The sequence below is a fragment of the Mytilus californianus genome, unplaced genomic scaffold, assembly GCF_021869535.1.
Source record: "Mytilus californianus isolate M0D057914Y unplaced genomic scaffold, xbMytCali1.0.p SCAF_2, whole genome shotgun sequence".
Lineage (NCBI taxonomy): Eukaryota > Metazoa > Mollusca > Bivalvia > Mytilida > Mytilidae > Mytilus > Mytilus californianus.
The window spans coordinates 129,959,306-129,972,594 of NW_026262668.1; the positions used below are offsets into that span (position 1 = coordinate 129,959,306).

At 31.3% G+C, this 13,289-nt stretch overlaps 3 protein-coding genes across 13 annotated transcripts in view; 1 reads left to right on the forward strand and 2 right to left on the reverse strand.

Moving 5' to 3' along the window:
• Window positions 1-13,289, reverse strand: part of LOC127731028 (cytochrome P450 20A1-like) — a 249,664-nt gene that overhangs the window by 141,592 nt on the left and 94,783 nt on the right. The gene's annotated exons all lie outside the window — the stretch shown is intronic.
• Window positions 1-13,289, reverse strand: part of LOC127731025 (uncharacterized) — a 349,419-nt gene that overhangs the window by 30,458 nt on the left and 305,672 nt on the right. The window lies entirely within an intron of this gene.
• LOC127731031 (low affinity immunoglobulin epsilon Fc receptor-like) overlaps window positions 2,907-13,289 on the forward strand; it is a 51,374-nt gene continuing 40,991 nt past the window's right edge. Inside the window, exons 1-3 of one of the 4 annotated variants that reach the window (XM_052239805.1) lie at window positions 2,907-3,139; window positions 10,798-10,995; window positions 11,385-12,682. In XM_052239805.1, coding sequence (XP_052095765.1) covers window positions 2,917-3,139; window positions 10,798-10,995; window positions 11,385-11,641 — 678 coding nt within the window. In that variant the 5' untranslated portion in view covers window positions 2,907-2,916 and the 3' untranslated portion in view covers window positions 11,642-12,682. Of the gene's footprint in view, window positions 3,140-4,864; window positions 5,078-10,797; window positions 10,996-11,384; window positions 12,683-13,289 lie in introns of those variants that run through there. The other 3 variants (XR_007995419.1, XM_052239803.1, XM_052239807.1) reach the window with 3 other exon arrangements.

Sequence of the window (13,289 nt, forward strand, 5' to 3'; positions counted from 1 at the left end):
TTGGCTTTGGATTTCACATCCTGAAATTAATGAAAAATGACTTGAAATCTTAAGCAGAGTAGATATCTAATATGATAACTTTAGTTTTATAAGAAACTTTAATTGCATCCATTGTTGTCAATAGGAATGATCATGTTCCGTAAACTTTGATAAGACAATAACGCAAGGAAACACCATCGTGAATGACTGACAAACTACAATATCAACGTCAAGTCGTTTAGACAACGTGTGAATAATTGTAAAAGATACCATTGATCAGATACCAACATCAAAATCCAAAACAAAATTAAAACAATTCAGAGACATTAACATCTTTGCTATAAGTAAACGTATTAAAGAAATTTTTCTCTATTATTTAGAACAGATTTGCCTTCTCAAGCTATCTCGAGTAAAACATATTCGATTTTATATACAACATAATTGTAGCTGCGTACAACTGTTCCTTTGAATAGTTTTTAACAGCTATTGCTTATAAATAGAACTTGTAATAGGCGAAGACCTTCGAAAGAATTCTGACTGAAAGTAATCGGATTGAATTGTAATTTCATATTCAGTATATATTTTTGATTCTATATAGCACATCTTAAGGACATTAACGAATCGATATTTGTCCTTTGCTGTCACTTTAATATTCATTTAAGTCGGCTTTTATACTATTTGTCCCCAAGCATGTGTTAAGTTTATATAGAGGTAGTATAATGTTTTGACACTGCATCAAAGCCGTCAACAAATTCCTCTATATTGTCCCAGAATTTCCAAATGACTATAGTAATGCGATCTAAATAATTGTTTGTCTGCTTCTATTCTATTGATTTGATAATTATTTATCGAGTTCAATCCATTTATTACACCTCCAATTTAACACTTCCGAAATTAAATGATAGAATTTACAAATATTCTACAGAGAGCCAATGTCGGAAGCAACGCTAAAGTTGATCGCGTTTGAATTGAATTCAAAGACGCAGATATATTTTATCTGGCTACGTCCTTAATTCAACGGTATTGTCATCGTCCGGAAACTTTGTTACAAGTATATAAAACCAGCACAACCCTTAACAATCCGTAGAAGATAAACAGCACTATTCTTAAATTAATCTGATACAACGAAAGAGAACAAATAGTGTTTCATTTCAAGGAATAATGACTTTTGCCTAAATTTTCAGAATTATTGTGACTTTAATTCCGATTTATCGACCATGTCATTAACATTTGAATGAAGCATAATTTCAGATGAGCTTTTACTTTACATTTCAAGATTTCAAGCGATTAAGGATATTTTGTGCGGACATAGGCATTATATCGTATTTTGAAGCGTTGCGACATTTTACATTGTTCATTTAGACCACTACAATGTTTAAGCAAACATTGTATTATAAAAAATGTCATGTTTGGTTATTCCTGTACAGAGTCCTAACAATATCTTCTTTTCAACGATTGAATTATTCAGACATATGTTTGAATTGATTAGTTTAACTTGCAAGTTGTTAATGATCACCTTTGATATACTGCAACTAAAACCTAGTTTCTTTGTTGTTGTCATTTTATAGTATTCATTTGATTTATTTGTTTTTGCAATATACCATCTGTATATTAAATATTGTGTATGGATCTCCAATGAACTTTTTTTATAATCTTATTGTCCATATTCGTTCATTTTAATCCCAACCACTTAACATGCAAAAGATGCTGATTCAAAAGAGCATTAAAACAGAAGCTCTATTTGTCATCCTTGGCTTTCAAATATTCGGCTTTTGGAGTTCCTGATAAAGGTAAATCCAGAAAAGCGCCTCGGACGCATGAAATTTATAAAGTGTTGTTTTCTTTTAGAAATTTTAAAGAAATTAAGGTTTCTGCTCCCTGTGGCAAAGTTGACCTTAGATGAATTTGGCTATATCTTTAGATCTTTTTTGGTCATTTACTCTTCAACTTCTCCGGATTTTATACATGCTTGGCCTTCAAATATTCGGCTTTCATGGATCCTGATGAAGCTAAATCAGAAAAGCGCTTCGGACGAATGAAATTTAAAAAGTGCTGTTTTCTGTATTTTTCCCTACGAGATGAACAATAGAATTCCAATAAGATAGAAAATATCATGCTTTCTAAGAAATTCACTTGCATATGAATAATATTGTGATCCAACAATCCCAAGATTTTACCTGGGCTTTTTGTCAAATAACATTCTTCCAGATTTTGCATCCAGTATTTGTCATTAGACATTTGGCAAACATCAACAATCAATCGATAGTTCCGGTTTTAACATTACTATGTTTGTGTTTTTTTTTATAGAGTATCTTCTGTTTAACTTATTGCAGCTATTGGATTGAATACTGTAGGAAAATTATCCGTTCAATAACTCTAAGGATATTATGTATTAATGTAAGATCTGTTCATTTTTCTTTATTCCTAGGTCATCTCCTATAATGACACTTTTCGATCACATGTTGGTTATTTCCTTCACCGTTCTTTTGATTTACCATCATTCAGGCTTTCAAGAAAAGGATCATGATGATCAAATACAGAGGTTTTCCCAACAAGCCCATCAAAGAAAAACTTCATTATTTCAAAAAGGCTGAACAATCAGTTTCGGTAAGTTTCAATTAGGGTTTTCCTAAGCTCAGGAGAAGAAAGTCGAAAGTCAAGTAATTATTTTCCAACCTTTGAACAAATATTCTAAAAATGAGGATGCATTTGTTGCTGTTTTCATGTTATGCAGATAATACATACCAACAAGACCACTAAAGAAAATACATTAAACATTTTTAAAAGGCTGAACAATCATTTCAAGTAAGTTTACATTAGAGTTCCCTAAGCTCTGGATTAGAAGGAGTAAGTAAATATTTTCCAATCTTTGAACAAATGTTCTAAACATTGGCTATAATGATTTCATTACTGTTTTCAGGTAAAGCAGAAAAATTCATGGTTAACATTCCTGAACTTAATGTTAGTCCTGTACAGGGAAGCATCGGCAAAAGTATAACCGCACTAGGCCTGATAGAATGCGCTTGTATGTGTGACTCTGAAGAGTTCTGTGATGCAATTTATTACAACCAGTCATCAAGTCGATGCACAACGGTTCACAATCAGACTGATAATTATTCAATTCAAACAGAGATATCTGGTATTTACTATAGAACAAAAGGTAAACATAATAAATAATTGAATGATTGTAAATTTTAAGAGATAAATGAAATAGTGTACAAATATGTAGACTTCCAGCCAGTTAAAGTAACAGTTTCCTGTTATTTACGTCAAATTTTTATAAATTAAATGTAATGTTCTACCAATGCAAACGTCAACAGTAAAATAATTAAATGAAGGCTACAGTAGTATACTGCTGTTCGAAAACTCATAAGTCAATAGAGATAAAAACAAATCCGAACTCCAAGGAAAATTAAAAAAGGAAAGTTCCCTAACAAATGACAAGATCAAAAGCTCAAACATATCAAACGAACGGAAAACAACTGTAATATTCCCGACTTGGTACAGGCATTCCGTTATGTAGACAATGATGGATTAAACTTGATTTTTTAACTAGCTACACCTCTCACTTGTATGACAGTTGCATAAAATTCCATTATATTGAAAACAGAAAGATTGCCCCATTAAAGCAACATTATATATAAATAGTATAAAATAAGTGATTTAATTGCAAACCAGATAGTAGATGATCATCATAAACAACAGTAGCATTACACAACACCAAAATTCAGTCAATAGAAATGACACTTGGCCAATTAAAATGAAAATCAAACCATGAGCAGCATTCTAAGAGGGTTCGTACATATATCAAGGTCAAACATTGGTAAATGTGAACAAAACACTTAAAAGTTATCATGGTTTAAAATATAGCTTTTGTTAAATAAAGTAATGCTTTTCCTTGTCGGCTTGATTTAGGGTTGTAACACAGAACATGATGTATAGTGGCAAGCAGATGGTGTACCTTTCAGATAAGCTATGTTTGTCTGTCGTAAGGATGATTATAAAATTACCATTCCGTCACATCAAACTTTAATTTTTATTATAAACGTCTAAACATTGAAAATTATAGGACAGACGTTCTTAATTGGATAACACTTGGTTATACGTTATACAGGGCTAATACCATAATCCATATAAACTTCGTATTAAATGTAGCCTAACAATGTTAGATCTGCAAATAAGCGTTGCAAATTTGTGTTCCTTTCTTAGCGGGATTCAAACCCTTGTTTCTGTGACATCTTGGCAACAACGGCTGCACTGTGTCGAGCGCCATATATATACATTCACAAGTTAACAAAATTGTAATCGTCATGTTTCAATATAAGACAAGACGACATATACAAGACATGAATATGTAACCTACATTAGCCCCCTTTTCCTCTTAGATTCACACAACTAACAAGTATGTTCAAACTCAGTATTGTAAATAATATTCTGCCCGTTATATCATATTACATAAAGATGTATAAACAGACATTTCGTCACATCTTTCTTACAAATTTTTCCTGTAATAGCTACGGCATAGATCTCGCAACGGTGAAATATGTAAATCATGACAAATCAGATTTTTTTTTTTTTTTTTTTTTTTTTTTTAATTTTAAACATATTTGATTAATAATCACCTGTTACATCAACCCTAAGTTGCCCAGGGAAGCAACAATGGGGTCCCCGATTTTTACAGGCTCATTTGTCGGGGAAAAAGCAAATGAGAAAAAAAAAACTCACACTATTAATAATTAACATCTATCTTTATAAATATCATCTATCTTTGTACAAATGTACATGTAGTGTAATCTATCTATATATTTTTAATATCACAAGAAATATAATTGCTTGAATAAAGTATTCATTCTATCGGGGTTTTTTTTTCTCTCAAAAAGCTACCTGTATTTATTAGGCAGTTTCAATTTTATAGCACTTCACTCCGTTCTTTTGTTATGTTAATTTCTATTACTTTAAATTTCTGGTCGAGTGATCTTTTGCCACGTGCTACTCGTTAAAAATTAACTTAAAGGAAGATTAATGTGTTACAGTAGTTCTTTTATAAAAGTTGGATTTAAGATATTGTTTCCCAAAAATGATTTATTTCAAAGATATGGTAAGTAAATATTTGCTTATAATATGTACCTGTTGATACAACCTGTCCTTGTTACAAGTACATAATATACATAATTATACATAATTTACATACACAATAGAAAATACATAGTATATAAAGGGAGTTGAGAGTAATGCATGATAATTTATTCAGTATTGAAGAGGTCATTACACTGGCCTGACCACGCAAAAATATATATTTATATACAAAAAGTGTCGCACATAGTAGAAAAGGCTTCATTGTTCGTATTTCGTTTAAGGGGTTTGAACAAAAATTGCATTTCATGTTTTATCATATTGAAAATCATCGATTTACTTATCCCTTTCTTTTGATATTTTGTGATGTTTCTAGTTTCCCAAATAACCCGTATCTGCATTTATGACACCCAAAATGATACTAGTTTCCGATTGTTGTAATTTTTCGATCCCAATTTTGAACAAAATTCCCATATTTTCTAAAAAATTTCCCTCCAAACGTCTTCCACCAGTGTACAGTAAATAAAAAGATGAAACAGTGATCCTTTTTCATTACAAAAGTGACACTTTCCGTTTGACCGATTCATTTTTTGTAATTTTTCTTCTGTGTAAATTATATTATGAAGTAGCTTCCATTGAAGTTGTTTAGTTTTCCTATTTGCTAAATTCTTATTCAAAGTGACCCAAATATCGCCCCATGGTAGTTCTTTCCCGAAATGTAAATTCCACTTAAACTGACTATTTGGAGTTGTGTTATTCTCATAAATCAGATTCTTAATTACAAGTAAAAGGGTGGTTGGCGAATTAACGCAATAATTAAAATAATGCTAAGTCCTATCAATACAGTCACCTGGACACAATGCTCTTACTTAGAAAGATTATATTTGTACACATGATCACTAAGGGTATTTATCCCTAAATTAATCTAATTTGAAACTTATTCTTAAAACAATGCCCACTTGAAATATTGTTCACCATAGCAATTCAGGTTCTTCTTTAACAATGTTTTTAATTATTTTTATTAATATTCCAAAGATAGGCTAGAATTAGTTCAGGTGACAAACTAATAAAGTCCCTAATCGTAGCTAGAAGAAAAGAATGAAAAAATGGTACTATGTGCCTAAATTTGAAAGCCAAAGTTGTGATAGTCATATTTGTCATGAATATCGGTTTGGTATGTGAGTGTATCAAGCGTCATTCTGATTTAAAACAGGGACATTCAAAACTCATGAGTCGAAATTAACTGTACTTATACTATGAACAACAAATTTATTTACTTTGTTAAAAATGTTTTCCTCCGTACTCCTAACAACAAACTTATTATATTTAAATTTACCTGTGTACGTTGTTTTATTTAACGCCATTTTTTTCCCAAGTTAGAGTTGTCTTTTTGACACTATTCCTACATCGTTTTTTATTACTACTTGTAACGTCTATGTTATATAGGCACCTACGTTTTTATATTGTATTTATATTGTGTCATAGATCAAACTTATTCGTTCAGTGTATATTTACTTGTTTTTGTTTAAATGTCTTTTTGATCGACAATTTTAATTGATATTTTATGTTCAGTGGTTGTCGTTTGTTGGTGTAGTCCATAAGTGTTTCTCGTTTCTCGTATTTATATAGATTAGACCGTTGGTTTTCCTGTTTCAATTGTTTTACACTAGTCATTTTGGGGCCCTTTAAAGCTTGCTGTTCGGTATGAGCCAAGGCTCCGTGTTGAATGCCGTATTTTGACCTATAATTGTTAACTTTTTATACATTGTGACTTGGATGTCTTGTGAAACGGATATTCCATAACGGTTAACCAACTCGTGATGGCTTTCGTAAAATTTATGAAGGGGTGATTTGAACTACACCACTTGGAACTCTTGGTCTAATAGCTTCCTTGTGAGCAGCAACCCTCTTTCCAGGAAATCATGACAGGAAATACAAGCCCTGGAATATCGTATCAACTGGGAGATATATATTCCGTATGCGTAAAAAATCTGATTGCTGATGAACAAAGCTTATTCTAACCCGAATATCCAGTAAATTTTGCTACGATTTATTTCTCTTTCTCTTTTCATTTCATGGAAAAAATCTTACAGTAGAATCTAATATTTCATACATTTACCTTTAGCCGCTAACTTATTAAGGACAAAAAGAAAAGATTAAATACACGTTGTCAAAGGAATAAAGGAGTCGAGGATTCGTTAACTCATAGTATTCTGAATTAGAAAGAAAAAAGGCTTCTAATAGTTCGGTAATGTCTTCTCTATTAAAATTACATATTCAAATAATATAGCGAAATTAGATTACTGTGGATTCATTATTATTCGTTGGATACTAATTTTCGTGGATTTCGTGGGTACAGGTGAGCCACGAATTCAAATGTTCAACGAATTACACATTTTCTATATGCTTTGTATGCAGAGATTGGCAAAACCACGAAATTAAATATCCACGAAAATGCAAGTTTTCCTCAATCAACGAAAATTGATACCCACGAAAATAAATGAATCCACAGTATATTAAATTATATAATAATAAATACATAAATAGACGATTCTGGAAACTTAAAAATTACATTTTTATTACGCAAGTGTGGAACAGCATTTATACCTAAAATATCTACAATCGAGTGTCTTAGCTTTGGAAATGTTTTATCCCTGTTTCGAGTCTAAATAATAATACAAACAAATTCTCCTAACGTGTCACGTTTGTTGCATGCAAGCTCAACGCAGGCGTCACATGATTTATATATTTTTAGAATAATTCCTTATGAACCGAACGAAATTGACATGACTAACTTATTATGCAATTTCTTTGAATCGTGTGATTTAGATTTACAAACTTTCGTCATGTTATATTATAAATTAACAAATAAATAAATAAATTATTTTGGAAATTTTTAATGTAGGCTTTTATTATGCAAGTGTGAAAGTTCATTTATACATCAAAAGGACCGGAAGAAACATATTGAACATCTATTGTTGAAATTTATTATCCCTGTTTTCAGTTTTTGATCAAAATAAATTCTTAACCAAAAAATTATCCCAACATGTCACGCAAAATACATACAAACTTCAAACACTCATCATGTAGTTTAAGTATTTTAAAAGTATTCTGTATGAACCAAATGAATTTGAAACGTCTTTCACATATCTATTTATTAACGATTTGCTTCTGATGGCAAATAATGCCATAAGTGTGCACCAGAGAACCGTAAAATATTTTTAATATATTTCGTCTTTGAATTGCTCTGGAAGGTGTAAAATTAGAGGGATGAAAATGAAGCAATTATATCAGTATGTACATACCAACTTGAATATCCCAACTCAGGATGCGATTAAAAATACCTCAATCGAGAAAAAATTTGTGCGTAAATTTTCTGGCGTCAATACTATACTCTTGATTATGTGCTGCGCATTTTAACTAAAGATGTCAATTAGATGTGGATGTTTACAAAGTCTAAAGATCTCTTCGTAACCACGATCCGGTCTTCTTTTCCCCGAATGTGACCTTCTAAATTAGACTTATCACAAGGTTTGTACTTACGACACGATGGGTGCCACATGTGTAACAGGAGCTGGTACCCCTTCCGAGGTACCTGAGATAACCCTCGGTTTTTGGTGGGGTTCGTGTTGCTTAGTCTTTAGTTTTCTATGTTATGTTTGGTATACTGTTGTTTGTCTTTTGGTCTTTTTCTTTTTTTTTTGCCATGGCGTTGTCAGCTTATTTTCGACCTATTGTTTTTAATGTCCCTTTGATATCTTTCGCCTCTTTCAAAATTTTTAATAACAATCTTTACAATTTTTTAAGCTTTACCCTACTTTTCCCGATGCACAATTGAAATATCAAAGGCATCGACTCATTAAATAGATTATTTTCTACAACAATAGGAATCGTTGATACATATTCCTTATTAAAGGTCATGAAAAATCGTACAATTTAAAGAACCACATTGGTTTCAAAAGCAAATACAACAAAAATTATATCATCAAAATGCTGGACGTTTTGATCGACAATATATTTGATGAATTGATAGACGGTATTCAAATGAGTACTAAGCGTGCATCCTTACTGACCAAACAAAATGTTTTTGTACTGACATGAAAACGAATTTAAACAGAAGCTTCTCAAGACAAAAAGAATAGGCATCCTACAAGTTCATTAATTTAACTTTCAGATATATTGATGATGTCCAGTCACTCTATTATTTTAGCTAGCTATAAAACAAGGTTTAACCCACCATTTGCTTCAGAAAATGCCTGTACCAAGTCAGGAATATGACAGTTATTTTCCATTCGTTTAGTTGGATCAAATAGTTGAGCGAATGCTTCTGTCAGGGTTTATGGACCATTGTTGAATTTACCTTGGGGTTCGGTATTTATGTTAATACATTTTTTAGAGTTCATGCTATTTTTTCAGTTTTGTCTGTGACCTTGATTTGCATTTTCTTCATCGATTTATTGGATTGAACATCGATAAATTATTTTTGCCGTAAGTTATCCGTTTCATATATATGTTACTTTTGCAGTAATAGTATTAATGGTACAAATTTTACAGTAACGAGAACTATTGCTTTATCTTTTTGTTATGTCATGTCAATAAACCTATTTGTAATAAATTTTGGTAACTACCAATATTCTTTCAGATTAACAATGAGACATTCTCGACGAATGAGACGTTGTTTTTTTAGTATTAATTCTTTCACATTATGTCATCCCTGGACCTTTTATGTCTTACTATATAATATTGCTTTGAATCACTGTTGAAGACCGCACAGTGACCAGTAATTGTTCAAATTCTTGTCATCTGGTTATTATGAATAGTTGTCTCATTGACAATCATACCATCATAATCTCCTTTGTTTTTTTATTTCGATTTATATTGAAAATATTACAGGAATGAACAAAGATATTGGACAGTACAATAGAGTGCACCAACCATTAATACTCGACTCATAAGAAGACGTACTAACAAGGACAAAATATCAACGAACAAAATATGGTCTAGATAGCCTCTATTGGTACAGACACACACAGTTCGGCCGTCAATCCAATTTACTTGGCAACCAATCCCCATTTTCCTATCTAGACCATGTATATGAAAAATCTGAGACAAAGTAAAAGCCTGCACAGTCCCTTTAAACCATTTGTTTAGTAGACATGCAGTATGTTTTTCTATTGCGTGTGAAGAATTTGAGTACCATGCTTTTATATATCTAAGCAATATATATAATTTATATGCAGGCAAAGAGAGTATAATGATGTCCTTGTTTACGAATTTTAGTTATATCAAAATTTGAATTATTTATTCATATATCTTGGTTTGCAGATATCGAAAAAGCACAAATATATTGAATAACAGAGGAGCCCGTTTTTTTATGTAAATAGTTTTCGAATTCTTTTAGCTCGTTACAATATAATTGGTATTGAAGCATAGATAGATGTTTTTCTCTTTGATTGTCTTTTATTTTGTACAACTAATAAGTTTTTGTTAATAAGTGCTCCTCTCCACATATTGCATTTCACTCAAAATTTTGTTCCAATTGCAATTTATTTTATCAAATCAAACTGACATCTTTGTAGCGTTTTGTGAACTTGCTTGTCGTTTTGTCGCCTTTCAATGTTGACTATAGCGTAGTCATGTTCTCTCGAGATATGAGTTTGCATGTCAATGAATTTGTTGTGTGAATAAAATTTCTTCTACACACTGAGATAAACTTAAAAGAAAACGTATTCATTTCATTTACAGAGGTTAAAACTTGTTCATATGATGGCTACGAATATGCGTGGGAATTAGACTTGTGTCTTAAGTTCTACATTACCACGACAGAAAGATTATCTTGGTCTTACTCACGAACAAGATGTCAAAACGAGGCTGGTGACCTAGTTGTAGTAGACAGTGAATTCAAAGACAAGCTGTTCCTGTTATATCTAAATAAAATACACGGTAAGTTCATTTTGAGAGACCGATTTATTTCTAATGGACAAAAACATGAAAAAAAATTTATATTGAGTATGATAGCATGTAAATTGTAACCTTGATTTTCTGCTGTTATTGACAAAAGTATACGGTATTGTTAATTAACAGATTGAATTATCTGCCTTTACAAAAGTAATTTATTTCATTATATTTATACACAATAACCCTATAATAATAGAGCAGACTTTTTCACATCGTTCCGGAAACAAATATTTCAACCAGAGTTGTTTCTTTATATAATGAAAGACTACTGTTTTTGTTTCTAGATCATTTTTTGAAATAAATAAGAAGGTTTTTGCGAAGAAGAATTTGCTACTTTTTTCACTTTTTATCATTATAGTTTTTTTTTCTTGTAGACATGACGTCAGTGAAACGATGGTGGATTGGCGGGAGTGACGTATTAAATGAGGGACAATTCGAATGGATATCTGGTCAGAACATAATGTATACAAATTGGGATCCAGGACAGCCTGACAATGCATCAAATGATGGTACAACAAATGCTGATTGTATGCAATATTTTTTTAGAACAATCGAACAATCTTTTGCGTGGCTTGACCTCCGTTGTGATAGTAATCTTTCCTCTATTTGTGAAAGTGGGGCATTTATTTAAAGAAGTATATGGTGACGTGTGATTATAGCACTCCTCCGTTGATATGGAGCACAAGACAATTTGAAAACTGATAGCTAGATTCAAATTTCTTGTTTAATTTTGAATAATTTTTAGGTTTGCCGCATCAGATTAATTATATAATAAATTGACGATTTATCAGCTTTTTAAGAGAGTTTGAACCTCAAGACCGAAAATAGACTACCCTTCTCTTCGTCTTTCGATTTTGAATACATTTGTTTTAACCATGCGAAACTGTGTTGTTTTTCATCAATACTAGTAAAGCTATTATTGTAAATTTGCAATCATTTCAGCAACAAAATGGTATTATGTTTTTTCTAACATTGAAGTGGTTTAGCTTTCTTTGTCGGTGAAAGTTTTAATGTTCACTCACCAAAAATATACGGTATCCCCTACTTGCACTTGATAAACAGTGATATTATAAGAAAACAGCTTGAAAATGTAAAGGCATTTAACTGATGAAGTATCTTCTAAACGCCATAAAAGGATATCAGCATTTAAGAAAGGCTTGGATTATTCAAATATTCCAACCACAATCAACTAATAATCTGCTGTCAGAAAATTACAATCTGATTACTGTGCATATTCGAAAGACTTTTCCTTTATCAAAACCAATTTGAGAAAATGTTATACCCAATTGCAGTTTGAATTCATATCGACACCTGATGAACTAGTTAAAAGTCTTAGCTTATTTCTTAGATAAAAAGTTATTAGTATGAAGCTAATGCCGCGTATTAAAAATTAGTATTCTTATCATACGAATCATGTGATTGACATCTGTTATGACAAATGCAATTAGTCATTGTGACTGCCTAGTTATAAGGAATACTAGTTACAAAAGTATTATTTTGATCTTTGGACTTCCATCCTAATGATATTTTAATAAGTAATGTGTTCTAAACAAAATGTCTAAGGTTATCTTACTATTATCATATGTTCTGAAAGGAAAACGTAAATTTGTGAAAATGTTATAAATAAGTTGCCGGGTGTTCTGATTGTTTGGTATATAAAGAGGAAAATAAAACCATTATAACTCTTTTTTTATTTCTAATATATTTCCATAATTGCTTTTTACCGGATTGTTTTCGTTTGAATATATAAGCAACAACGTGCCAATTATCGGAGGGTTTCATTTGTGATTGCAAGGGTGAACTGATTTGCCATTGTAAGATATTATTGATAAACGGCATTGATTCTTCAGCCAGATTCTTTTTTTGTTGTGATTTTTTTGTGATTTTGGCTCTATTTCGTTTATTGAATTTTAGGATTCTGATTTTTGTTAAGCTCGAGCATCATTAAAAAGACATTATTTGTCAAAGTGTCCATCTGGTGTATGAAAAAGATGTATAATATTAAAGGCAACAGTAGTATACCGCTGTTCAAAAGTCATAAATTGATTGACAGAAAAAAACAAAACAAATCCGGGTTACAAACTAAAACCGAGGGAAACATATCAACTATAAGAGGATAACAACGGAACACTGAAACACTATTAACTACTCTATACAAGACAATAACTAGTATAACATGACTCGTAAAACATCATATCTAGTGTGTTTTGTCTAGTTAGGTATGACTTTTAATTTAGCTTTGTAAAGAAGTGCTGACAGTGGTTGCACTTTTCATAACT